Source organism: Ailuropoda melanoleuca, chromosome 4 (assembly GCF_002007445.2).
Source record: "Ailuropoda melanoleuca isolate Jingjing chromosome 4, ASM200744v2, whole genome shotgun sequence".
NCBI lineage: Eukaryota > Metazoa > Chordata > Mammalia > Carnivora > Ursidae > Ailuropoda > Ailuropoda melanoleuca.
The window spans coordinates 30663434-30691392 of NC_048221.1; the positions used below are offsets into that span (position 1 = coordinate 30663434).

The window sequence follows — 27959 nt, forward strand, 5'->3', positions numbered from 1 at the left end:
ATCAGTTGTTTGAGTTATAAAACATTAATAAAAGAGCCCCTGAGCAAAAATAAGTTTGTGAAGTGGTCCTGGGAGCTCTTAGGTGATGTTACCTGCTCTTACGAGATGACCGTTGAGAATGGGACAGATGACTCCTTGCTTGTAAATGATAATATGCCTTGCTGTAGTCTGGCATGTGTAAGACTGAGGCTAGAGCACCACATGAAATGCCCCTGTTTCCTTAAAAGTATAATCAAGTAAGCCATAGTCATTATAGAAAAATTAAACAATATACAAATATTTTCAGAAGTATAGACACTTAATCCCAGGGATAACCACTTAAAATTGGACATACATCCTTGTAGATCTTTTTTTCCAGCATGAATCGTTTGAAGTTACAGTTTGCTTTGACAGCTTTTTAGGTTTGTGTCCTAACTTTGACACTTGTGCACATAAATTATTTTTAGTTATTTTCAAAGCAGTATTTATTTACGACTTAAAAAGATCTAATTATTTGCTTTGAACTCCTATTTGGTTTGTACCTGGCTGTCAACACGCACATACATATATTTTTAAACCTCAGCATAAATCCCAGATTGCAAGCTCAGTATTCTTGTTTGCTTTCCATTTTGGAAGACTTAAAGAGAGCTGTCCTCTACCTTACCTTTCCCAGTGTCCTGCCATTGCCTTCAGTGGTAGCACACATTCAAGCCACGAGGGGGAAGAAAGCCCAGTGCATCTATCTCTTGTATGTGTCTACATGGTCTCTTTCTCTCCCCCCGCCCCCTTTACCTCTCCCTCTTTCTCCACAGCTGTCTGTCTGCTCCGTTTAACCCAAACCCCCAGTGCCACTGCTGCTCCCCACCCCCCACCCCCACTCATCCATACGTCTCGGTTGGTCTGGGTCTCTGCTCTGTGTTTCCCTGTATCTGTATTTGTCTATCTGTTGGTCTGCCTAATCCTCTTGCTGGAGCCATTCAAAGTGCCCTCCTCATTCAGGGACAACAGAGTGTCCTTTCTCTGAGCTGGTGCCAGACCCTGGAGAGAGGAGTGGTTTGAAAACTCAACTTGGACTCCTTACCAAACCACACTGCAGTTATGCTTAGCATCTGGCCACCAGTTAATATAAGGTCCCTAACGCTACCCATAACTTGCCCATTTCTCTTTTGATCTAGGAACAAACACTTTTTTTTTTTTAAGCTGGAGGCCCAGTTTAAAATCTTATGAAAAATAAAGGCCCACAGTGAAAGGATGAGGAGAGTCCAACTCAGCTGTAATTAAATTTGTTTTTTCCTCTTTGCTTTCTCGCAGAGGGTAAGCCAGATACCGCCCTTTCCAGAGAATAAGTTACCAGACCATGATGTGAAGGAACAGCTTAATTCAGCAGCATGACAAGGGTTTGAGCTGGCACTTTTCAGCCAGAATCTGTTACACGCGTACTCAGACACACATCACCCAAGTCTGTTTCAAGTTGGTGAATGAAAGAAACTCACATGATAGAGTGCCATTCTTAGTTTTTAAGTAGCTTTTATTATTGAAGTAGAAAATACATTTTTTTAAATGTTATTGATACACCAGCCAACTTCCAATGTTTGGAAACTTTTGATTCTTGATTTTTCTAGTGTAGAATCCCATATCAAAAGTTAATAGACAAGAAAAGAAGTGTTAGCTGAAGAAAATGGCAGCAGTGGTCTGTGATGGGTATAGAGAATTGAAAGGACAAGCTTGAAGTTGCAGTCAGTTCTGCTGTCAGCATGCATTCCTAAGAAATTACTGTGCTGTGCAAAATTGTGTAATACAGTCCACATGAGACTCATTGGGAAAAGGGTTATGGGCACAGCATTCACAACTTTATTAGTGATACCAAAAAGATAGGAACCTAACAAAAACGGTAGCATAGTTTTACGTAGATGAAATGGTTAAGAGTAGGTAAATGCAAGAAAACATCCTGACATTTGCTTCTGGAAGTAGGTGTTGGAAGGGCTGCAGCTTGTGAGCTCCTGTGAAGTAGTGGACGGAAGGTTAGCTGAAATTGTGGGAACGCTGTAGCACCGGTTGTGGACCGGTGTGACTCCTTACATCCGTGGTGGCCTGGGGCGGGTGGTGGGTGCTTGGGGGGGGGAGGGGTGTGTTTTGTGTAAGCCCACGTGGCTCGGTTCAGCCAGGTGTCCTTTTCTGCATTGACATAGTGCTTTTTGCAGATGAAATCTTGCAAAAGCAAGTGCAGTATTTCATTATGCTCAATTCATTCCTTAGTGTATCAGTGACTTTAGAATAAATTTACTTTCTCAAAACCAACATTACAAGCAAAACTGTATTGAATTAGATTGAGAATTTTATTTACATCATTTGATTATCAAGAGAAAATGCATCACATTAACTCTAAGACACTTGCTTGAGAAGTCTGACCCCCCAGAGAATAGCTAAAACAGGGTACGTCGTTAAAGTAAAAGTTGTAGTTGGGGTTTTTCTCCCTCTTCCTAGCAGAAACATGGTTTTATTCCTTTAGTACACTTGCACCAGAAGTGTACAAGATTGCTGTGGATGAACTTGCAGGAATATTTTAATGTTTATTTTAACATATATCAGAAAATATATTTAACAAGCTTATCAGACCTGTTTCGTAGACACTACTGTTTGGAGAAATAGCTCTCAATTGAGGGTGGTACCGTGCTTCACATTAGGTGATGTGAAAATGGATTGGCAGGTAGTTTCAGGTTGCCTCTGGCAGAGGGACATTGCTGGTGATTAAGGGATAGGGGGCAGGACCTCTAATCCTCCTGAAATCCTGTACAAGAATTGTCCTGTCCAAAATACCAGTGATGCCCCCATGAGAGAAACTGGTTAATATTGGCTGAGGAGGAGGAGAGAACAGTAGAGTTGATCATTTAAATTAAAATGTTGAATTAAAAAGAGTATTTTATGTAGCTTTCATAAGAACGGTGAAAATAATTTGCAGGATGGACGTCTGGGAAGCACTGTTTGAGAACAGGTAGTAGCAGTGAGCTTTACTTAACAGACGCTGATACAGAGTGCCACGGCCCAGGCAGTGTTCTCAGTGCTCTACATATGTTAACTTACTCAGCCATGTCTAATGGTTCTGGAGCATTACCCCTGTATGAGGAAGACTCTCGACCTTGACTGCGCAGTGGAATCACACTGGGGCTCTTATAAAAGTCTTGATGCCCAGACCACACCCCAAACCAGTTAAATCATTGTCTCGGAGGCTGGGACTCCACATTTTTTAAGCCCATTATGTTACGCCAGAGTGTGGCAGGGTTGAGAACCATTGGTCTAGGGCCATTTGACAGTCACTTCTCCTCACAAGAAAAGCTGTACCGATAGTTGCAAATGTTAATTGAAGGTCTGCTCTGTGCCATGCCTCACAGGGGCAGAGATGACCCAGACAGGAAGCTTCACCATCCAAGGGAGGTTGCAGAACTGGAAACCGATTTTTACAGCCCTGGCTGACAAGTGCTGATGCTTGGAAGGATATTCAGACAGTGTTTGGGGATCACAGAGGAGAGAGAAGCTAAATTAGAAGGTGGGGGTGGGGGGAACCTCTCGGATGCCAAATTTGGAAAATTATTAAACTTAAGTTATTTTAATTTTCCCTCCCATACGCAGAACTTTCATTAGAGGGGGGAAAAAGCAACAGGCACTTAAAAATCACTATCAGTTTAGCCGTCCTAACTTGGTTGTGGCCTTTGTGTGGTCTACTTGGACAACTGGAATTTTGTCTGTAGAGCAGGTTCTTAAGTACTGTATAAAGCATCACTGAACTAATGGCCTCCTGGGAATAAGTCATCTCAGCTGCCTAGAGAGCCTCAGGACTGGTATAAGATGACCTTTAGAAATAAACCATGTGTGTGACGCGTATGATCATTGATTCTAGGTTGCTTAATTTTTAAAATATTCATATAGCTTCCATATTGTGATAATAAATGTTGGATCCTGTACATTTTAAAACTTACAGTAAAGCCATGTGTCATTTTAAATTGCAAGTTTAATCGAAGACACTCACTAAGCTACTACCATCATAAGGTACTTAAGTAGGTAAAGTTACTAAATAATTTACTTGTTTCAGATAGTAGTATTCTTCAACAGCTCTCAATTTATTTAGTGTGGATTGCCTTACGCAGAGAAAACCTGATTCTCCAGTGGGTAGACTTCCTTTCAGTTAAACCTGTGTAGTCAGTATTTAACCATGAATTACTTCCTGGTTTAAAAAGCAGGCGGAGCTATTTGTGGTATTTTCGTCTTGCGCCTTTGGCATCTTAGTGGCGTGAACCAGAGCTATGCCATCTGTAGTCAAGAGAGATGATTAAAATAAAGGGAGTGAAGTGATTCACTGGAAAATTGCAGAACAGATTCTTAAAGAAAGATAAGATAACCCTAGAAACTTTCTTATTTGGTGTCATATGCTGGTGGGTAGTGACAAAAAAAAAAAATAAGGTACAACTTGTTTCTTAACATTTTGCAATTCTGGAAATCGGAAAGATACTGTGCTAGCAAGGAAGAAGGAAATCCGTGCAGTGTCAGTTGGTACAGCTCTGCAGATGAATGAATAATTTGCCTCTCTAACTGCAAGTTGGAATGAGATTCGTTTCTAGCCTGCAAACCCAAATATTCTCTGGTTTAGAATGGCTGTTTAATTTCCTAATGGCTATCTATGTATGCTAAACCGCTTTATGCTGAGATGTTTCCGAAGCAGAAGGACCAGTTCCTAGAATCCTAAATAAGTCTGTGGGGCCTAGATAAGCCATTTCTGAAAGCTGCTGAGTTAAATATATTTTCACTTAGTGACGCATATTTGAACCTAAATGTGTTGATTTCAGGGGACTCTTCTAGGATTCCATTGGAGACTTGCCTGAAACTGTGTCTTTTTCTTTTTCTTTTTTTTTTCCTTCCTGTTTTCCTTTTCAGAAAGAAGACATAGCTCATCCAGCAAGCCTTCTTTAGCCGTTCCTCCCACTTCAGTATTTTCCTTCTTCCCTTCTCTGTCCAAAAGCAAAGGAGGCGGCGGCGGTGGAAGCAGCCGCTCTTCCAGTGGAGGAGTTCTAAGCGCATCCTCGTTAAGTTCCAAGTTGCTGAAATCACCCAAAGAGAAATTCCAGCTCAGGGGGAACACCAGGCCCATGCATCCCATTCAGCAAAGTAGAGTCCCCCATGGTAGAATGTGAGTATGGACGAGAGGGTTCTGAAAGCTTTGGTGCCGGAGGTGGAGCTGTGCACGCCTGCAGCATCCGAGAGCGTTGTCAGTCACGGGAAAAGAGAGGCTGCTCGGGGGGAGAGCAAATAGATGTCGTCACTTTTTGTTTCCCTGTCCTATTTTGGGAGGCTTTACAGAATAGTAATAGTGAGGTTAATAATACAATAATACTGCTTTATTGTGTGCCAGCTGTGGAAACTTGGCTCTCCTTGTGTCCTGTCACTTAGTTATCACAGCAAGCCTATGAAACAGGTCTTGTTGTTATCCCCATTTTCCAGATAAGGAGAAGGAAACATAGGGGTGCCTGGGTGGCTCAGCATCTGCCTTCAGCTCAGGGTGTGATACCGGGGTCCTGGGATCGAGCCCCACATCAGGCTCATACGCTTGGAGCCTGCTTCTTCCTCTCCCACCCCCCCTGCTTGTGTTCCCTCTCTCTCTGGCTGTCTCTCTCTCTCTCTCTGTCAAATAAATAAATAAATAAAATCTTAAAAAAAAAAAACAAAAGGAAACATAATAAGGTCGAGGAGCTTTAGCCAAGGAATGCTCCAGTCAGACAGGCCTGGGTTCGCACGCCCCTTCCTAACTGTGGGGCTTTGAGCGAGGCACCGTTTCTCTCTCAGTGTGAGAGTAACAGCCACGGTGCAGAGTTCCTGGGAGGAGTAGAATTAGCATGGTAGCGTCAAGCACCTGGCGTAGTGTCTGGCCCACAGGAGACAGTAAATAAATGGACACTGGTGCTTGTGCTGCTGCCGTTGATAACAGCAGGAATGAAAAGGTGAAGTGATTCCTAGATGCTGTTCCAGGATTTTCTGGAGCCTGCAGAGCAATAGGAAGACAATGCTTCCTCCCCTGCAGTCTTGGGTGTCCATCACAGTAGTGACGGGGGACGCCTGGAAGGGGTTCCCCTGCCAGGCAAGGCTTGGGCATGTTTGCGCAGTGGAGCTGCAGGCTGCCGGGCTCCTTGTGGTCACGTGAGGGAGCAGCCCGAGTGCTCCAGAGAAACCTATCTTGCCTCGTCATGGCAGCCCTCAGTCCTGGGGGTGGGTGGCTTTTCCCTGGCCTGCCTCCCTTTTGGAGGGCATGCCACACATCTCAGTCCCAAGGTCTGATAACCTGGTTAATATCTGGGCAGCGTCTAGCACCTGCTGCTGCTCGAGGACCTTGCCAGATGGGAGAGGCCGTGGCTTCTTGCAGCGTCTCTGCTGCTGTCAGGCTCTTCCAGGTACAGCTGTTTGGTGCTGTTTGTCCTGGTTGCTAAGCCCCCAGCCTCTGCTCATCTGTCAGAAGGACAAGTACAGCAAGCTTGGCTTTCATTCCTGGACCTGTCTGAAAGCCAAAGAAAATGCCAGTGCTATGTGTAAGTCACTCGCCAGCTTAACAGCTGTTTGAGCACTGACTTCACTGAACAAAGTTTATAAAACCTCATCAATCCAAATCTTCTTTATTTGGATGAAGTTGGGCTTTAGAGGGGGACCAGGCCAACTGTTAGCTTTGTACCAACATTTGCCACCCAGATGATAGCATCAGGAAGATTCCCAGAAAACTCAATTCTTTATTAGAGGCCCAGGTATTCGGTGCTCACCGGCTGTGTGCTAGACACCTAACTTCTGAGCTCTTATTATAGAAACTTTTCTCGGAGGCGGGAGAATTATCACGTCAGTGACACATCGCATAACTAATTAAACGCTGGTCTCCTTCATTGACAGGGGCAGAGAGCCTCCTCTCGGAGATAATAGTTAGGCTCATTTGAATTCTTGTATGTCCTCAGAGACATTTCTTGGACATATTCTCTAATTCCAATTATTCTTTCCTCTGTTCACTCAGTTTACTTAGTTTTGATGAATGCTTTCTTAGAAATGATAGCTCTCAAAAGATATTCTCTAAAGGTTTTGCAGATAGTCCCTTTAGACCTTCTCATGTTCTGCTTTTTGCAGGAGTGGGGTTGGGTATCAGGTGTGGGTCTCCCATAGGCTCATGTGTAAGATTGTCCTGGATGATGAAAGACCAGGTAAATCCGATGGTCCTCTGGACCTTTTTGCTTCGCCAGGAGGGCTTAGAGACTGAATCATCGTGAATCTTCCTGAGTTTTCTAGGTAGTCCTAACACATTTTCATAAGTTGCCTTTGGGGGCCTAGGTCAGTGCAGTGCATGAATAGATGGAGGCTCCGCCCTCTGCCCTCTAGCTCCCCGCTTTCCTGGGGCTGCAGGGCCCTCAGGGCTGATGTTCCACTTCTGCCTCTGACAGCATGACGCCCTCTGTCAAAGTGGAAAAGATTCATCCGAAGATGGATGGCACACTACTGAAATCTGCGGTGGGGCCCACCTGTCCTGCTACTGTGAGTTCCTCAGTCAAGCCTGGCCTTAACTGCTCCTCAATACCAAAGCCAACCTTGCCTTCACCTGGACAGATTCTGAATGGCAAAGGGCTTCCTGCACCATCCACTCTGGAAAAGAAGTCTGAAGATAATTCCAATAACAGGAAATTTTTAAATAAGAGATTATCAGGTAACTTCACATTTTTTTGTCTTAATGTTTCTCTGTATATTAATTAGGCATTCATGAGGGAGCAAATGGGCTGCTCTGTAAAGGTCGTCTTCTTAAGACTGGTCAACTTCAGCTTTAGTAGGAAGTACCATGTCTGACCTCTTCTCTGTTGCTTTTAAAAGCACATGTGTCTGTAGGTACTGTCAAACTAGCTTTCTCAAGGTGTCTTTGTGAATGGAGTGGTGCAGTAGTGCTGACTTGCACGCGCTCTTTCCTGTCTAGTGATGGCAGTAGTTCCCCGCTCTCTTTGTGGTATCTGCTGCTGCTGCTTTGCAAGGCTCACAAATTGTAGATTTCGTATTTATTGGTGATGTAGATTTTATTCAAATTCTAATTTGTTTTGAGATTGCTCCTTCTGTTTTCAAAATGAAGGAATGTTTGATGAGCCCATGGTAATGTCTGTGTGCTTTTGACAGAAAGAGAGTTTGACCCTGATATTCACTGTGGGGTCATCGACCTCGACACCAAGAAGCCCTGCACCCGGTCTTTGACATGCAAGGTAGGTGGCCTCCTGGACGGAACTGGAAACTCTCCAGTAAGCACAAGGAGCTGGGGTCCGTGACATGGCCCCCCAAGTCTCTTGAACCCGGAGAGGATCTGATCTGTGGATTGTTCGGAATTTTGTAAAGGAGGAGATAACTGGGTTTTGATGAAGAATGCCTCTAGTTCAGAAAATGTGGTGTCTTCTGTGATAAGCTGCAAAACGTAAGAGACATTTTGCCCCCAGTGAGCTTCCGGTGTCATATCCAGGGGAATAGTGTTCTTTCCTAATCAGTCTGTGATGTTCAAATATTGCTAATATTTCTGCAGAGAAATTTAGTGTGAGAGGCTGCCCTTTACTGTGGTTTAAATTGTGCAGACTTAAGTCCAGAAATTTCCTTTGACTATGTGTGAATATTCTTAAAATGCTTTTGTAATCTGTGGTTCTGAAATTTTCAAGAGCCACTTTAAAAACATCTGATTTTGAGATAGACTCATTTTTCCGTTCTAAGAAAATACGAGATAGTATACAGTCTTGCCAAGTGAAGAAAATGTTACAATTCTCCTTTCGGTCCTGCGATTTCCTTTAAAATGCCGGTACGCTAGTCAGAAGGTGGCGTTCTTGCTATACGGCCAGAGGTGCTGTGGGGTGGCTGTGGTGGACCCCTCCATCAATGAGCATATGTGCTCGTGTGCCTTTCTCTGCAGAATTCCCTAGTTACCCTTCAGAAGGGTTCATAAACTATCGAGACTCATTGCTTTAAAGTAATTTAAAAACACTTGTTTGGAGAGAGGGGTAAGAATTATAAAAATTAGTATTATCTCCTAAAAATTTAATAAAATTTTTGGTGTATTATTTTAAATTTTACCAAAGATTATGTTTGAATGAAGGACTTCAGGCCCCACTCCACCCCTTAACAGTGGAGGAATGTTAAAATTTTCAGAAAGTGGAAATGTTGTTTCTAAGTGGTTCTTATTTTAAATCTCTAATTTAATTTTAACATGCAGATTTTATCTTAAACAGTGGTTCTGAAGCTTTTAAGGAAAGGCATTGGCCAAGAGCTCCTTTAAAAATCTGACTTAAAAAAATCACAGATCATTTTCCCAAGGAAAAATGTCTGTATGTACATGTATATTCTGAATTTTGCATTCTGTCTCAGGAGTTCACACATATCTTCACCCCAAGCCCCGACCCTTGAATCTTTAGGCTAAAAACTCCTTTCTCAGGACAAACTACTTTTATTTTCTGTAACATTAGTTGAACACACAGAGTGGTATGTTGTTGGAAGGTAGCTCTTCGAGCTCTGGAGAACTGTGGCCCGCTGCAGCCTTCCGGGAGGGAGTTTGCGAGCGCAAGCCTCGGCCTGGGACCACGGCCTGTTCCCAGCCTGCCGACTGCTCCCTGGCTCTCAGGACCGTGGATCTCTCAGTATTAGGGTGCCTGTCGATGAAGGATGCTTGCTTTATCCAAGAGGCTCGCCTTCAGTCATCTCCAGGGCACACTAGTGGTCCAAAAGCTTTATCGGTTCATAACATGCAGGATGGGCTAGCCTTCTTCCTGAGCCTTTATTGATGGTGAACAGACTTCATACGGGTCCTGCATTGTCGTCCTGTCTTCCTTTTCAAGTCATGTGTGTTCTCCATGTGTTTTGTGACGGGTGTCATCAGCGTAGCACAGCACGGGGCCTGCCTTCTCGTTAGCATGCATCTGCAGCCCTGGCGTGTCCGAGGTCAGCAGGGAAGTGGCAGGCCTGCCCTTTCACAGGTGGCCCTTCCTCTCGTCCTGTGTTCTGTTGGCCACTGCTTCTCCCGTTCCCTGCCTCCATTTCGGCCTGCATCTGTTAAGCTGTGGAGGGCTGCCCGTGCTTGAGGGCCTCCCCACTGAATGTCTTCCACGTTGCCGCCTGGATCTGTCCTGCCTCAGACCGAGAATGTCGTCCTTCCTCTTCGGTGTCTGGCGACCTGTTGCTGCCCACTCCTGTCGCTCATCCCCTTTGTCTTCCTGCCACCCTCTTCCGTCCCCTCCTCACTTCCTTGTCTGCCTGATGTCCTGTTTCATGTCCTCTCTGTCTTCCATGCAAATAGAATTTGGCTCTGGGTTCCTTGCCCCTTCAGTCATTGTGGAAAGTTTATTGTCTATATCTGAGCACAGACCCTATTCTGGGTCTCAGTAGATACAGGCTTTAACAGAATCAAGGTACAGTCCCTAGCCTTGAGGAGCTTATAGTCTAGTGAGCGAGAGGGAGGTTAACTTCATAATTATTTGTATGTGTGTGAAGTTACCACTGGTGAGTAATAAACAGGAAGGAAGCCTATGTTATGACCGCCTTCAGTAGGGGATTGAGCCAGGGAAGTCCCAAGTCTCCTTTGCCATCGGAATACTGGGCTGAAATCCACATGATTTAACTGGGCAAAGATGGTTGGGAGAAGCCAAGGAAGCAGCATGTGTAACTAGTCTGTGATGGGGCAGAATAGACGAGTTAGGGTCTGAAAGGCTGCGGAGCAGGAGGAGGCACTTGGTACCAAAGGAGTCGGGGGTGGGGGGAGCAGGAGCTTCGTTGCGTACCCGGTCTTTGTCCTGTGATACTAGAGCAGCCCTGAAGAGTCCTGATGCGGAGGGAGCTCTGCGGAAATCCTGGTTATTCTGCAAATCATGCTGGGAAAATATCGGTCATCTGTGCCTCCTTTCTTGACTTGGTCTTGCTGTGCTAAGCAGCAGGGGGCAAAGATGAGGAATGATTTCTACATCTGTCTAGAGAGACGGGCAAGTGGACTAGTGATGTTACATATTCATCATTAATTCAACACATATTAGACGGCCATTATTTTTACATACTTTGTTTGAAGCATTTCCTGAATGCCAGGTGAGTATTAGGTAGCTAGTACAGCACTGAACAAAATAAAGTTCCTTATCTTCCTTTAGGTTACTTTCCTGTGGATATATTACATATTAAAGGAAATTAAGTAAAAATTGAAAAAGAAGCTAAACACACTGGTGTAACAATTTTTGCCAGCTTAAATTTGGGGCAGGCATAGTTTGCAGTATGTCCAGTGAGGAGGTGGGTTGTTACTGAATTTCATAAAGACATTAAAAGCCTAATTCCCCTTCAACCCCTTAAATTATATGAAACCTCCAAACTTTTCGAGCAGTAATACATTTGTATAATGTGTAAGGCCATAAGCACGAAGTACATTTGTGTTACTTTTGTAACATAGAATAGTGGAGGAAATCTGTAGATGAATTAACTTGTATTTGCAATATCTGATTTGTGGCCACTGTCTCCTTACATTTTTTACAGACTAAGACACCAGCAATAGGGAATGGTGAGGTTAACTTGACTTTATCTTCTTCTAGGAATAGTATTAGCCCCAAGAGAGCCTTAAAAAACAAACAAACAAAAGCAGGAATTATCAAATGCATTTGGAGTATAGACATTTTTTATAAGGTACGCCTCAAGTACGGGTTGATGTTAGTTACCCTGCCAGCATTGACCTCCTTTTTCTCAATGTGCCCATTTCCTAATTCTGAAATTAGATGTTGTCTTAAGATCCAGAAATGCCATCTGTCCCATTTTCTTGATTTGCATCGTGAGTGTCTGTTTATAGGGATTGACTTTGCTTCATCTCTTCCGGTTCACACCTGTCTTCTCTTGGCCTTGTAGTCTTTGCTTCTCTCTAGGCTTCCTCGGCCAAAGCAGTCCCCATCTCCAGGATGCTTTGAGCCACTTTCTCTCTTGACATGGCATTTTCACTGGAATAGTAAGGAATACTTGTCTAATTTTTACTCTCTGGCTGTTACTGAAAAAGTCTCTGATACATTTTTTTTAAAGTAAGCTCTACGCCCAAAGTGAGGCTTGAACTCATGACCCCAAGATTAAGAGTCGCATGCTTTACTGACCGAGCCCACCAGGTGCCCCTCTGGTACATTTTTATGGCATAAGTGTTTCTTCCCTTTTAATATTTAAAATCTGAGTGGCCCAAAGAGAGATTTTTCTGCTTGAGTTGGTAAGAGCCCCGATAAATAAACTGTTACAATGGCACGAAGCATGAGTACCTAACACCTGTTTGTTTCTACTGTTTGCCATTCACTTACATACCAGGTGGCACAGCTAACACTCCTCCTTTTTCCTGGTGGAAGTAACATCACCACATTCTCATATATTTGCCTGGAGTATATGCTTCTATTCTAGCAAAAGAAAAAAGGTCACACTCCTATGATTTTTTAGCTTATCAAATGGTGAGCAGCCTGTAACTATGCTAATGGTCCAGATTGTTGTGTTGTTTTGTCTTGTTTTGCTTTAAATTGGGAATGGTGTTTTTGGGTATATGACAGAAACAATTATTGATGAGATTCCTCAGTGTGTGTATTTTTTTGGTCTGTAGACACATTCCTTAACTCAGCGGAGGGCTGTCCAGGGTAGAAGAAAACGATTTGATGTGTTATTAGCCGAGCACAAAAACAAAACCAGGGAAAAGGAATCGATTCGCCATCCGGACTCTCAGCAACCAACGCAGCCTCTCAGGGACCCGCAGCCCGCCCCTCCTCGACCGTCACAGGAGCCGCACCAAAACTCTCACGGAGTGATTCCTTCCGAATCAAAGCCTTTCGTAGCTAGTAAACCTAAACCTCACACCCCCAGTCTTCCAAGGTGAGCCGAATCCTCCAGCTCCCTCCCTCCTCCAGAGAACAGACTTGCAGACTCTGTAAAACCCCAGTTAGTCATGATGTCGAGGAGTGTACATCAGGCTCACTTGAAGAAGATGAGAGGTTTTTCTAATTGGGTTTGAATTTAAGGAAAAAACGTTTGTTGAGTTCATTAGTAAGTTTCGACCAGGGCTCTTCTTGGCCAAATGCAAGCAGCAGACTGAAGCAAGAACGATCTCCTCCACCTCTGCTCCGCGTTAGGGGTCTCTTAACCCCATGGAGCAGGGTTGAGACTCGGGTCCTGACTGCAGGTTGGTGCCTGGAACGTCTCACACGGCTTTGGCAGCAGCTTTCCATTCACTTGTCTCGCTTCTTGCGAAACACAGCAGTGGGAGTCCTTGCTGGGGATGGGCATTCAGCCTGAGTTTTTACAGCATCCATTTATCAACCTGTTTTTTCATTCATTCATTTGAGACCTAGGCCTAACCATGTATTAGGCATTTTAGTCGTTCAGTAAGCGATGGATCTCAGAGAGTTTTACGAGAACTTAATGCACATTCCTCGTAGACAGTGAAGGTGGACTTGAACATATGTGTGTTTGTGCTTGTATATTTAACCAAGTTGAAGTAAAGGACATTGTCCCCAGTTTCTAGAGGGAAGGAAAAGAGAAAGGTATAGAGGACGGGGGCCTTCCCTGTCGGCCACCGGCAGCAAGGGCTTCTGCTTAGGTACGTGCCAACCTTTAGTTGCTGTGCCTAACCTTTCCCGTCACGTGCCTGTTCCTTGACATGGTGGCATGAGGGGCAGAAGTGGTTGCCCGTGGAAACCTGCGTGTGTAGCTGAGCTGTTCCGACACGGGCGCTCTGGTCTGTGAGAAGCACCGTGGAGGAGCAAGCAGTTGGAGGTGGCTCCCCAGAACGTGGCCAAGCCTAGGCTGTCAGTTCCTTGGCAAGTCCTTTCTTTGGCCATCTTCTCGTTGAAATTTTTCCATCTATAAAAAAGTAAGCTTGATTCTAGAATCACCAGGCATTCATACACGTAGGAAGCCTACAGTGCTGCCCCTGAGTAGTGGGCTTAGATTATCCACATTGGGTGGTCATGCTGCCGCCTCCTGTGACCGCCTCCTGTCCCTCTCAGGGTCAGAGCACACTGCCAGTTACTGGATTGCCTCAGTAACCCAAGTCCCGGTGAAATTCAAAGAGGAATCGAAGAGTTCTCTTAAGTTCCACTTCTATTTCCTCTTCTTTGGGGAGAATAGGAAGAGGCCCTGAGCCATTCCATCAGCTATGGAAAGGAGGACCATTTATAAGTTACCTTTGGGTAGATCTGGCAGACAGCTTCATGTGACATCGTGCGGTTCAGGAGAGTGGATTCTTCGCTCCCCGGCCACCTGATCAGCATCTCTTGCCCCAGTGCTGGTGGGGGACCCCAGGCCTCCCTAGGTGGTCTCGGACACGTTGTTGTTATCTGGGTTAAGGCGGCTGATTCCCAGATGTGTGATCTGATCGGTGCTGCACTTTCTACTCACCAAGGCCTCCAGGCTGCCCTGCTCAGCAAGGTGGGAGTGCCCCCATTGACCCTCCTCCAGTCCATGAATCTCCACACCCTCCCCTGCCTGCCACTGAGCCAGCTTCTCGGTTATCCAGTGAGGAGGGAGAAGGCGATGACAAAGAAGAGTCTGTTGAAAAACTGGACTGTCATTATTCAGGTCATCATCCTCAGCCAGCATCTGTAAGTTCCACATGCACCCCCGTGTTGACCCTCCCCGCGCAGCAGGGATAGGGCACTGCAGGGGGGCGTGCCGGGGCCTTGGCATGCCCGTTCGTGTGGGAAATGTGGTCAAGGTGTGAGAGCAGCTCAGAACAGGGCGCCCCAGAGGCGGCATGCACTCTCTCCTGGGACACCTCGTGCTTCTCCCTTTCTCTTTCATGAAACTCAGGGCTAGGCATCTTCACTCTCATGCTTCACAGCCTACGATACTCAGAGTAAGCTCTTTCCTGAAGGAGAGGGAACCCTCACCACCCGCGCTGCTGTCCGAGGTAGCAAGTGCGCGCCGTTGTGCTCTCTCTTGCAGTTTTGCACATTCGGGAGCCGGCAGATCGGAAGAGGCTATTACGTGTTTGACTCCAGGTGGAACCGGCTTCGCTGCGCCCTCAACCTCATGGTGGAGAAGCATCTGAACGCGCAGCTGTGGAAGTGAGTGCCTGTCCCACCACTTCTGGGGCGGGGAGAGGAGGCCGACTTTACCCAGTGCTGCATCCTCTCTATTTCTTATGGGACTGATTTAATAATAATGATGATGAAGATGATTTAATAATCTTATCTAAAGATTTATTTATTTATTTTAGAGCGAGCAGGGAGGGGGAGGTGCAGAGGGGGAGGGAAAGAGAGAATCTCAAGCAGGCTCCCCACTGAGCACAGAGCCCAACGTGGGGCTCGATCCCATGACCCTGAGACCATGACCTGAGCCAAAATATAAAATAGATGCTCAACTGACTGAGCCACCCAGGTGCCGGAAGATAAGCTTATCTAAAATGAAAAGGTGGCCTTTGTCCCTGGGAAGGCCTGATTCATTCACTCTTTCAGCAAATGGGTCTTTTTCTGGGTGCTGTGGTTCCAGGGAGGGGGACTCCCACATGTGAGGGGAAACACAAAAGCCACTAAACAGAAAGTCAGTACAGGTTATAGCTTTCAGAAGGGAGATCATGGAAGCACCAAGAATCCCTGGCACTTACTGAGAGCTTACTGTATGCCAGACAACTTAGATTTAATTTTTACAATATGCTGTGTCAGGGGACCTTGATTATCCCACTTCTGTAGATAATGAAACCAAGAAGCAAGGTCACACAGAGTTGGTGGTAGGGCCGGGATTTGGATCCAGAGGCAGTTTGGTTCCAAACAAAGAGCTGAGATGGGGAAATAAGAACCTGGAAGGATTCAGGGAAAGCCTTGCTGAAGGGGTGATCCTTGAACTGAGATGGATGGATGGAAAGCAGCCGTGGGATGGTGGAGTAGAGCAGGGTCTAGGCAGGAAGATCCATAGGTGTCAAGGTCTTAAGTCAGAAAAGATCATGGGGGACGCCTGGGTGGCACAGCGGTTAAGCGTCTGCCTTCGGCTCAGGGCGTGATCCCGGCATTGTGGGATCGAGCCCCACATCAGGCTCCTCCGCTATGAGCCTGCTTCTTCCTCTCCTGCTCCCCCTGCTTGTGTTCCCTCTCTCGCTGGCTGTCTCTCTCTCTGTCAAATAAATAAATAAAATCTTTAAAAAAAGAAAAGAAAAAGAAAAGATCATGGGTTGTTTGAGAAAAAGCAAGAAAGCAAGCATGGTACAAGATAAAACTCAAAAAGCTGGCAGGGGCCAGGTGACCCTGAAATTGATTCTGAGTGCAGTAGGGAGCTGCTGAAGGTTTCAGGAAGAAGAGCCATGTGCTCTGATTTACAGCATGAGATAAGATGGTCATTTTGTGTGTCATGATGTGTATTAGTGTTTCCTATGTGGGATTTTAAGTGGAAGAAGAATTCCATGGCCAAAAGCCTCAGGTTTTTCTGAAATGAAATAGTTTTCATTATTGCAGGACTTCTCAGCGCTTTTAAGGGGCACACTATTCATTGTAACTTTCAAAGCAGGGGATATCGTGTGTAATGTGGAACATCTCCCAAGTTCTTTAGACCTGGGAACTCTTTCAGGGGAGCATCTTAGGGAGCTGATGTTTGGTGGAACCTACTTTGGGAAACCTTGAGTTTTGCTTAAGGAAGGAGGCTATCCAGTCATCCACCTGTCGTTCCATATTCTCCATTTGGCATCATTTACTAGTGCTTTCCTGAGTGGACTCTGCCAGTACATCCATTTGCCTTGCTGCCTTGTTTTCCTCATAAAGTCAGAGGAAGCTGGTCAGAGGCCTCAGTCCACAGTCCGAACCATTTTCATGATCATTAATAGGACTTGCATTTATTCTCTTAGGAAATCAAATCCAGAGCAGTGCTGCTCTGCATTTCTAGTTCACATTTCTTCCTGGTTTTTACGAGATAAGAGACTCCTCTTCCCTCTTTGTGAAGGAACTTTGTCCTTACTTAGAAAAATGAGTTAGGGCACTGGTTTGTTGGGATTCTGGGGGTCTCTCCATATCAGAAGACCCCCAAATAGGTGAAATCTCAGCTTCTTATTTTTTCAGACTACCTGTTAGGACTTGAAGAGTTCACTGAGCTCCCCAAGCTGTGGATTTAATGTATTCCTAAGAGTTGAGAAGGGTCCTCAGAATGACTTATTCCCATTATACTGATAAGTGGTTTATGGCCAGCAGTAGGGGTGAATATGGTTTTGGTTCATAGTGGCTTGTGTGGGGAGGTTTTTGTCTTTGTGCCTTGACCTCTTGAAGATGCAGGATCATGCGGTAGTCTCCACTGTCTGTTTTTTCTGTCAGAGGCTGCCTGCCTTATCAATCACTTGATCCCAGCGAGGAGGAAATCATGCCTTTCCATTAATGTGAACTTTGGTTTTTAAAAAGCCAGTACAGCAGAGACTGACGTTCTGCTCAGTGGTGAGCTGGCACGCAGGCCTGGGGCAGACAGGAGCTTGGGGAGAGGTGCCGGAGTGAGGCCGGCCAACACAGGCAAACTTCTCAGGCTGCCCCTGAGATTTGCTGGAAGGAGCTCAGCACTTCTCAGCTCGAGAACGGTCCTCAGGTGGCATCTTTGACTTATTCAAGGAAAGTCCCAGAGCAGTCCAGGTCCTGTCCTACTGGCTCAGCCAAAAGTCCTCCCTTCCAGGAGGTCCCCCAGTTTTGGTGGCATCCTTCTCAGTCCCTTACCCTTTAGTTACCTGTTGTAGTTAATTGAGGGATAAGTGGAAATGGAATTTGAGTATGGCAGTGAAATAAGTCATCTTCAGTGTATGGAGTGTGAACACTGGTGAAATTAGACCAGCACTCCCTCTGGAGCACGGCCATTACCCCAAAGGCCGGTTCTGAGCTCCTGTGATTCCTGTCAACTGCTTGTCTGCTATTGATTGGGGACTACTGTTCCACACATCCTAAGGAAGGGATGTGATCCTTAGCAAAGGTTTTTTCTTTGTTGGCCAGGGGTCAGGGTAGAGTGGGGGGCAGTGGTACTTAATTTTTTAGATTGGTAATAAATTCACTGGGGTAAAAAAAAGAATGAATTAATGTAAAGAGGTATGTAGTTCAGAGTTTCAGTCCCCCTGGACTCCCACATTCCTATTTCCCACCTCCCACCCCAGACAAAGCATTTTTATTAATGCTTTTATATCTTTACAGAGTTCACTTACACAGACATAGGTCAGTACAACTACATATTCTTTCTTTGTCTTGTCTTTATAAGAAAGGTAATGAATAACTTAAAATAGACTTTTTTTTTTTTTTTTTTTTTTTTTACTAGGAACCAATATGTTGTGCAGAGAGATCCACATCTCTCCCTCTCTGGAAGCTTTTCCTTTTCCCGGGATTTGGTTCCTGCAGCCTGGTCTTTAGGCTTTGTCTCCCTCAGCCACCTGGTGGCCACGAGGAGCCACTGCAGCCAGTGAGCAGGAGTGCTACTGCACCCATCCGCTTAGAGCAGGGCTTCTCAGAGGTGCCAGTGCCCACAGGTTGCCAGGGGATCTTGTTGAGATCCAGATTCTAATGAAGCAGGTCCGGATGGGGTGTAGGGACTCCTCATTTCTCATAAGCCTTTCAGATAACATCCGTATTTGTCCTCTGTGATGAGCATGGGGATAGAGCCCAGCTTCTCAGTTTTGGCCTCATTTTGGAATCTCCCAGAGAGATTGAGAAACTTCTCATGTCTGGACCCTGCCTCACTGGGACTTGGGTGTGGTCAGTCTGGATGTGCTAGTCTCTGGGGCCAGAACTACACTCCTGATTGGGGCGGTTACAGCCGGTACAAATACAGTCAATCATTGCTTTTATTAATGGCTATAGGCCTTACAAAGCATCTGGAAAGTGCTTTGGCAGCGGTGTAGGACACTCACTTGGAAGACGAAGAGCTGGATGGAGCCCCGGCCAGTGCAGTGACCGGATTCACCAGAGCTGCCCCATAAAGTCAGGAGCAGTCTGGTCTCGACACTTACTTCCATTCAGGCCATTTTCTGTGTTGTCATCTTCCTGGTAATTCTGCCGTAGGGATTTTTGAAATTTTCATGCTGTCATATTTTAAAATCAGAGCAAAAACAAAAGGGGACCTCCCTGGTTTGCCATTTGAATTCCTCTCTCATCTTCAGATAGGTGTCTAGCCCAGACGTTATTAACAGAATGCATTGTTCCAGTGCTGACTGGAAACCTCCGGAGATGGGATTCAAGCCTGTCGGCAAGACCTAGCAGTTGCTATTAAATTGTTGTGCCCTTCCTTTTCCCTCATTTATTCATGAATTCCCTCAACATTTGTGTGCCTTCTGTCTTCCTGGCACTGTGCTGGGCACTGGGACTACAGTTATAAATACGCTAGGGACTGTTCTGTAGGGAAGTTAGACCATCATCAGCAATCACACATGGAAACTGCCTTGAATGCCCCCGAGTCTGGGAACGGGCAGTGTGAGTCCGTGGAGAACCAAGCAAGTCAGGATGGTCAGGACAGATTTTCTAAGAAAGTGATGGTCTGAAACTGAGGGGTGAGCAGAATTTGGGGTCAGAGTGTTATAGGCAGAAGATGGACGTCCAGGCCTCTTTTGCCACCTAAGAAAGGTTGGTGGGTGGAATCTGGGAACTGGGGGGCGGGGGGGGGGTAGATGGGAGGAGGCAGTGTGAGGCTGGGGACCCGCAGGGAGTGAGGCACAGGGCCTTACAGACCATTGTTCTGAGAGCCTGAGGAAGGCAGGAAGGAATTTGAAGGAGAGAAACGGCAGGATGGGCTGTGCATTTCAGAACGATGCCCCCGACAGGTGTATGCTGCTCCGCGCCATAGGTAAAGGGCACGTGCACCTGAACGTTTTCCTGAATGGCTGTGGCTGATTCTTACTCACTGTCCTCTCTTTCTGCAGGAAAATCCCACCGGTGCCCAGCACCACACCACCCGTCTCCACACGTGTTCCTCAGCGGACAAACTCTGTGCCGACATCACAGTGTGGGGTCAGCTATCTGGCAGCAGCCACTGTGTCGACGTCTCCCGTCCTGCTCTCGTCCACCTGCATCTCCCCAAACAGCAAATCGGTACCAGCTCATGGAACCACACTAAATGCACAGCCCGCTGCCTCCGGGGCCATGGATCCTGTGTGCAGTATGCAATCCAGACAAGTGTCCTCTTCGTCCTCCTCCCCCTCCACTCCCTCTGGCCTTTCCTCAGTGCCCTCCTCTCCTATGTCCAGGAAACCTCAGAAGTTGAAATCCAGCAAGTCTTTAAGGCCCAAGGAGCCTTCTGGTAACAGCACTAACTGTCACAATGCCAGTAGCAGTACCAGCGGCGGCTCAGGAAAGAAACGCAAAAACAGCTCCCCACTGTTAGTTCACTCTTCCTCCTCCTCCTCTTCTTCTCATTCCATGGAGTCTTTTCGGAAAAACTGTGTGGCACACTCTGGGCCTCCCTACCCCTCCACGGTAACATCCTCCCACGGCATGGGCCTCAGCTGTGTGGTCAGTAAGGCGAACTCGGTGAGTGCCCGGCACGACCCGTCAGGGAGGGGCCCCCCCGGTGGGAGCCCCGCTGAGTCCATCAAGAGGATGAGTGTGATGGTGAACAGCAGCGACTCCACGCTCTCTCTGGGCCCGTTCATTCACCAGGCCAGCGAGCTGCCCGTCAACTCCCACGGCAGCTACTCACACTCTCACACTCCTCTGGACAGACTGATAGGAAAGAAAAGAAAGTGCTCGCCTGGCTCCAGCAGCGTCAACAGCAGCAGCAGCAGCAAACCCACAAAGGTTGCCAAACTGCCGGCCATGAACAACGTGCATATGAAACACGCGGGCGCCAGCCCAGGGGCACAAGGACTGACGAACAGTTCCCTCCTTCATCAGGTAGGAAATGGACTGTGAGCCCTGTGGGGAGGCCCAGTTCCTCTCCCTCGAGCTTGTGGGCCTGCTCGGAGATTGGTATGGTGGGGTTGGTTTGTTTGCCTGTAAACATGTGTCCAGCTTCATGGTCTCTTTCCAAAACGGAAGAGTTCATGGCCACATGAAGGTAAAGCAAAGTTTCTCTGCCAGAATTTCTCACGGCTTGGAAGGTGCTCCTGGGTAAGGCACCACAAAGTGCATATCAGTAGGGAGGGCCGCAGAAGCCGTCCCGCGCCACGGCGCAGTCCCTGAGTGTGGGCCCGGGGAGCACGCATCCTGGGACACCGTCCAGGGAAGACACAGGCCGTTGTTCCTGGAGGCTGGTTCTCTCGTTTGGTCCTCTGAAGAAAGCTGGCCTGCAAGCACGCTGATCTAGAAAGGGATGGGTTAAATTTTTGAAAGAAAGACCTTTTAATCATTTTCCCGTCAAAGGACTTCAGATTTTTGGTTAATTCTCTCCTTATCTTTTCTCGTGCTTTTCCAGGGAGGCAGGGAAGCAGCAGTAAGTGTGGGCAGAGATGAAGACTCTCATTTAAGTGAAGAGATGAGAAAGAAATGTGAATACAGGCCCATTTGTAGAGCGGTGGCTAACTGGGTGTCCGATTCATAATGACCCATGACTCTGTGTCTTGTGCTCTTTGTTCCCTACTCTTCCCCCGTTACCGTCATCCCCTCACCCTCTTCTCCTGGAGCCACTTCCTCCAGCTTCCTTTGCTCTAAGTGCCCGTTCATCTCTCTTCTTGTGACTTCTCTCATCAGCGTATCTCCTCCCCTTGCCTGCGCACGGGGATTTCAGCAGCATCCCCCAGAGCCCTGATTGACAGTGCAAGCCCTGATTGGCAGTGTTCTGTTCTGTTTTCTTTCTCCTCTGCAGAACTTAACTCAATTGGCAGGTGAGGACTTTTTCAGAAAATACCAGGAAGTTTCTTACAATGATAGAGTTCCCTCCACTATCTGTGCGAATGAGTACCCGCTGCCAAAGGTGTGGGGAAAGAATTATCCGTGAATTTAAATAGCAACTGTTTAAATTCTTCTCTTTGAGCCTCCAGTCTAAAGGGGCTGTTTGTATGTTGCTTGGCTTTTTGAGCAAGGGCTCCCTGGACATGTGAAAATGGGCTTTTACCACTTGGTTTGTAGTGATTCATTATAGTTTATCAGCATAAAAAGACAGTGCAAATATTGCAGGAAGTTGTATTGCCATCCTTTAAAAACTTCCTTCTGAGTGTAGTTTCCTGAGTCTCTGTGAACCTGAGGGAGGGATGTTCCCTTGTGTTGCGATGCCCCACACATTCTTTTACTGTGTGCACCTGTCTTCTTGTAGGCAGGGCTGCCAGCCCTCAATGCCCACAAGTCACAGAAAGGAGGGGAGGAGGCTGGTGGGTGCAACGGGGATTAACAGTGCTCGTGGAAAATGAGGGAGCGGGAGCCCATCTACACAGAGCAGGTGCTCCCAGAAACCTGTCACCCATTTCAAAAAAACTGCATATTTGGACGTGGTGTGAGAAATGTGGCCATGTTTAAAAGTTATGTAGTGTTTTGTTTTGTTTTGCAATCTGGTACAGCCCACACATCTACTGACCAAGTATGGCTTGTGAGCTGCCAGTCTGCCACTTCTGATGCCCACCATCGGGGAGAGTTCTGTCCCACTAGGACAAACAGGCTGAGTCTGGGTTCTTAAAATCAGTTTTAGTTTAAGTGTATATTTGAGAAAGATTTCCCCTCTGCAGTGGGAAACTTTTTTATTATTCTGCACAAATCTTGGGTGGGCAGGTGGGTGGGTGGGGGCCCATGGCTAGAGATTGGAGGGTCAGTGAACCCCCAAAAAAGTATTGGGTATTTTCAGTGTGCTCATTTATCTGCAGGAGGGATCCTGTAGCTTTCATCAGAATCTCAAAGGTATCCACGACTCCAAAATGCTGTGGAGAATGCTGCTCTTACAAGAGTAGGAACCTCAACTCCCTGTATCTTGTGGAGCTGATTTTAAGATTTGATTAATTTACTTTTTGGAGGGGGTGGTAGGGCAGAGGGAGAGAGAGAATCTCAGGCAGACTCTGTACTGAGCGTGGAGCCCGACACAGGGCTCGATCCCATGACCCTGAGACCACCACCTAAGCCATAACCAGGAGTTGGATGCTTAACCGACTGACTGCACCACCTGGGCACCCCTTGTGGAGCTGATTTTAAAACAGAGAAAACCGAGGTGGTTGAAGACCCCCTAGACCAGGGAGTGTGGTGTGGTGGGCTGTACTGGGAAGCCTGGCAGGTGGGGCTTGGCAGCTCCCCCCGCCTCCAGTCTGCTCGTGGCCTCTACCACCAAGGACTTCAGTAGCTCCCTGTGGGTCACTGGGGCCCCCCCCACCCCAGGCACAGGCACTCAGGTGTGAGTTCTCACACCTGCGTGTGCTACCCCATATGACCTTGTTCAGTTCTCAGTTGACAACCTGTAAGACCTTCAAGGAAATGAAATCAGTAAATAAAACCAAAAGGCAAACATGAGAGCCTTCTCTCTAAGCTAGAAACCTGGCCTGCATCTCTTCTAGAAAAGTCAGTCTTTTAGGATGATTGTGCCCAAGGGCGGAACAGGCATTTGAAAGCTAAGGCCACATGGGGTAGCTGAGTGCTCCTGGCCTCGCCCGGAGCTTGGGGAGAGTGCTCTGTGGCCTTCGGGATGCTCTTGGGCGTCAGGGCGGTGCAGCTGCTTACTTACCTTCTCATTGTTTCCCTACCCCCTCTTTTTTGAAAGCCAAAGGCACGTCCCTGACAGCTGAAAATAGCGCGGGGAGGAATAATCTGGACACTTTTGACGACAAGTTACACCTCCACTCAGCACTATGGACTCCACGATGCCTTTGAGTCTGTTTTCCCAACCTCCTGTGGGCCTCGAGGGTAGAAATCTGCCGGGCTGTTGTTGTAACGAGGATTTCCCTGAAGCTATGTCTGTAGCAGTGAGTACTTGTAAAGGACACTGGATCAAGTTCAGCCACCGAATTGCTTTGATCAGTGTTAAAGTGGTCTGGACTGCTTGCTAGCAATCTGTGAGAAGTTGTTGCTTTGTTTTTTAACTTGCAGTAAATCATGGAGCCGCTCTTGGAGTAGATTGGCTGGGCGAAAGAATGTCTTGGCAAGAGCATTACTGTAGATTTTTCTCCCTTCTTCCCCTTCCCAGTTCTTTTTTTACACTGTCTTCTGTAGGTCACCCTCCAGCAGTTAGGTGCCCCATCTGGAGACGCCTTCCAGAGGAGAGCAGGGCTGCACGCTGAGCGGCCCTCCGGAGAAGGGAGGTGCTGTTAGCTCTTTATAGCAGTGTTCCGGGAGTGCACTATGGATGGTAGCCTAAGGCACCATGGCAGAATAGCGTGTATTTCCCCCCAGCCTTTTGCAAGTAATTTGGGGTAAGAAGCTGTCAAAAGTTTCTAACTTACAAACTGGTTTAAAGCCATCAACGCCCAGAGAGCAAATATACCACATTTTAGAGGCTTACTTTTCATGGTACAAAAGCGATTCTATGTGATTTCTTTCTTTCTTTCTTTTTTTTTTAAGAAAATGCAAATGCAAACTAGTTTTGATAATGGAAAGCCAAATTTTGGTTGGGGGACGGGGCAGGGGAAGTGTGGATAAAATCACTATGGGGGAAATGTTTTTCCAAGATTTCCAAAGAGATGAAATTGTTTATTCTTTAAGTTTTCATGTTATACAGTAAGGCAGATTGGGTTGGTTGCCCTGCCCAGTCTCCTGTTTTTAAAAAATTGCCTTTGTAAAGTGAAGGGGTGCAGCAGAAACTGTCATTCACTAAGTCATTAATATACTGAAATGTTTCCAGGGCACTGTGTGCATTACCCTTAGTCTCTGTGGCTGCTGTCCTGGGACTCCGCGTACATTTCTGCTTTGAGCACTCCCCATGATGTGTGTGTCTGCACCCCCTTCCTCTCCACATGTTCATTTGGATGCCGTTGGGTGGGGAACAGGCACCAAGGGAGGGGAGTAGGCAACTGTGTACACATGCCCAGGCAAAGATGATGTAATGCAGAAACTTTCCCGACAAACCCTCCTTTCTGGGGATTAATACCAGCCATCTTCCGGAGAGAGTTTTGGAGTCCCTTGAGGTTATTTATTTATTTATATATATATTTTGAGTACCCCAACCCAAAAAGAAAGAGCTTCCTATGTTCAAATTTCATTGCTTGAGAAGGTGTTAATGAATTGGGGGGATGAGCTGGGGCATGTGAACTGGTGATTCCATGATCACAGCTCCTGAAATAAGAACCCAGGCACTTTTCCTTAGAAGAATACACAGAGTTGCCGAACATCACAGGGTACATTTCCCCGGGCTCTGATCACTGGACAGAGCTAGTCAGTGCATCCTTTCTTTCCCTACAATTCTTGGGTTACAAATGTCAGTTTCAGGGAATTTCAAGTCAACAACAAGTAGAATGAATAAATACTTGGTTACCAGCCTAATAATGTGAATTGCTACAGAATTATTCTTATTATGTAAGACAACAAAAACTTTATGCAGATACTTTAGCTATAAATTGATGTAAAATATTGATTTTTTTTTAAAGGAAGGGGAGAAGAGTATCTTGTTCACTTATTATGCAATCAGTAAATATTTTTAAAAAATGATACTATAGGAGAGCTTAGTAAGGAGAGCGCATGGATGGGCCAGTTTGGTGTAGTTAGGAGAAATCAGTCTGGTTGTTCCATCCCAGTGGAGGGAGAGAACAGAGGTAAGGGGGAATCAGAACGTACTTAGTTGATTCCTTGGTGACAAGTGCAATGGGGTATGGGTAGAATTTATTTTCAGAGCCAAGAGGACTTGATGGATATAAATAAAGTGCTTTTAGCGATGGAATTTATAGACAGATCATGTTGTTCCGAAAGATGTGAATAGGATCCATGATAGCAAGTTGATTCAGAATTATGTAGATATTTAGATAAGCGAGTGTTGATCATTTGATTTCTTAGACCGAGGTTTTAATTGAATTTCATTATGTCTCCCGGTAGTACGCAGATCATCGGGATTAGGAAATTAGCCATTTTGGATTCTGCCTGCCACAAACAGACCTATTCTAAACAGTGCTATTAAATTTTAGACTGTTCAAATATTTTATTTTCTCCTACAACTACTTTTTATTATAATGAACAATTAAGACCATTTAAAACACGGGAGTACAAGTATTTTTTTGAATTAAATTAACTTGCAAAAACCAAATTTGCAGTGGTTGGGTTGTTTCTAGACAGACTTTGGTATCAATTTAAAACCAAGATAATTTTTATATTCTTTCCAATAGAATTTCATGACAACTCCTGCAGTTTTCTTAACCTACAAAAAAAAAAAAAAAAGTGCTGCATTGATGAACAAAGAATTCTACAAAACCTACTTTTGTATCTTTATTTTGGAATTTCTTGTTCTATTATAAATATGGAAGTATCCCTATTTCAGAAGACATATTTTGTTAAAAATGAATTGTACATATTTAAATATGTATTTTTGCACAGGTCTTTTTTTCTGATATCCTGTTTTGGTACAATTGAGATCATCTAGTATTTATTTATTAATTAATAAAAGTAAATACCTTTTTATAATTTGAAGTGGTTCACTGCCAAGCCAATAGTTCTAGAACCTGCCTCCTTTACAGTTTAAGGGATGCCTCTGTTCTGTGAAAGTCTTTTTGTCCCTTTTAATGTCTCGGGAGCGGATTTGTGCCGATCAAGTGGGCATTTTGCTTCTCTAGTTGCCTGATTTCCCGATAGACTACACGTAACGAAGTGACACACTGCTTTTCTTTTGTTCGTGTTTTATGTGTGCGTTTGAGTGTGCGTGCGTGCCTGTGCGTTTGTATGTGCACACTCTGAGCACATGTGTGCTCGTGTGTGATGTGGTTTAAAACTAACGGGAAAACTGAAAGTGCCTGAACCTAGTTTTAAGCTTCGACAGATTCTTTAAAAAGACTTGAATGTTCAGTTCAACTTTTGGAGTTTGCTTTTTCCACTGAAATATTGTTTCTAAAATCTTAGGGGAGGAGATGAAAACCACCAATGCTGGTAATTTTATAAGGTATTTTAAAATTAAGGCCTTTTGGTTCACAGTAAATCAACTGGTGACAGATTGCCTGGTGGCACCAAGGGTTACAAATCTTTTTTGTCAGCCAGCGACTTACACAACATGTCCGTTTTGTTATTCACTCATGAAATACAGAGTTTAAAATAGAATATTTAAAAGATTTTATATTCCAAAAATATAATACAGAGTACCTCTAGAACATTGAAAAACGTGTAATTTGAAAAATGTAACTTATAAAGGCAGCTGTCTTCCTGCAAGAGTTCTGTTGCCAAGGAATTTCTCACTATCTCTCTGTCCGGGGAGGGGAGTGGGGGGGGGGGCTTTGGAAAATGATTGTTAAAAGTTTCGTTGTTTAGCAGAAAATATAATCATTTTTACATTTTGTGCAAAACATTCTACGTTTTCAGATCATTTAAATGAGCACTACATACTGTCAGTGTGAATGTAGGGCCTTGAAAAGCATTTTGCTGTTTCTTTGAGCTTGGTCATAAAAGCAATCTCCTGTGTTAAAATGTGTGAATAGTTTGATAATTTGTACACATAATCAAGAGCATCTCAGCTGGACTTCGTGTTGGCTGCTGTAGAGAACATGAACAAATGTCAAGGGATAGAAAATGACTTTGGATATTTAAAAGAGAAGAAATATATAGTCTATTTGTTTTGTAACAAGTTTCTGTAAATAAAATAATTTATACTATTTATAAGAAAAGGTTGTGCTTTGCTTTATGAGAAATTAGTTTGTGGAACAAACATGTTACTAAATGGGCAATAAAATTAGGACTTCTCAATAAATAAGGTTGGCTGCATGAAATATTTTACATGTTTCTGCCTCGTGATACTAAACCCCCCTTTCAGTGTAGTCTGACTTGTCTTCATTTTTGGCATCAGACACCCTTGTGAAGCACCTTTGGTTTCCTTCCCTTCTGTATAAGCTAGGTACAGGGCTTAAGATGTTTCCCTTCTTGGGCACAAAGCTTTGCTTTGGAGAAAGAAATAACTGGGTAAACTGTGAACACTCCTGCAGGTTTGTCAATAAAGGG

At 45.5% G+C, this 27959-nt stretch overlaps 1 protein-coding gene across 1 annotated transcript in view; it reads left to right on the top strand.

Moving 5' to 3' along the window:
- ATXN7 (ataxin 7) overlaps positions 1–27714 on the top strand; it is a 91050-nt gene extending 63336 nt beyond the window's left edge. Inside the window, exons 4-11 of the mRNA XM_034657250.1 lie at positions 4906–5158; positions 7437–7696; positions 8152–8234; positions 12599–12864; positions 14393–14591; positions 14935–15056; positions 19850–20819; positions 21340–27714. Of these exons, the coding sequence (XP_034513141.1) occupies positions 4906–5158; positions 7437–7696; positions 8152–8234; positions 12599–12864; positions 14393–14591; positions 14935–15056; positions 19850–20819; positions 21340–21465 (2279 nt within the window). The 3' untranslated portion in view covers positions 21466–27714. The remainder of the gene's footprint in view (positions 1–4905; positions 5159–7436; positions 7697–8151; positions 8235–12598; positions 12865–14392; positions 14592–14934; positions 15057–19849; positions 20820–21339) is intronic.
- Positions 27715–27959: the final 245 nt, after the last annotated feature.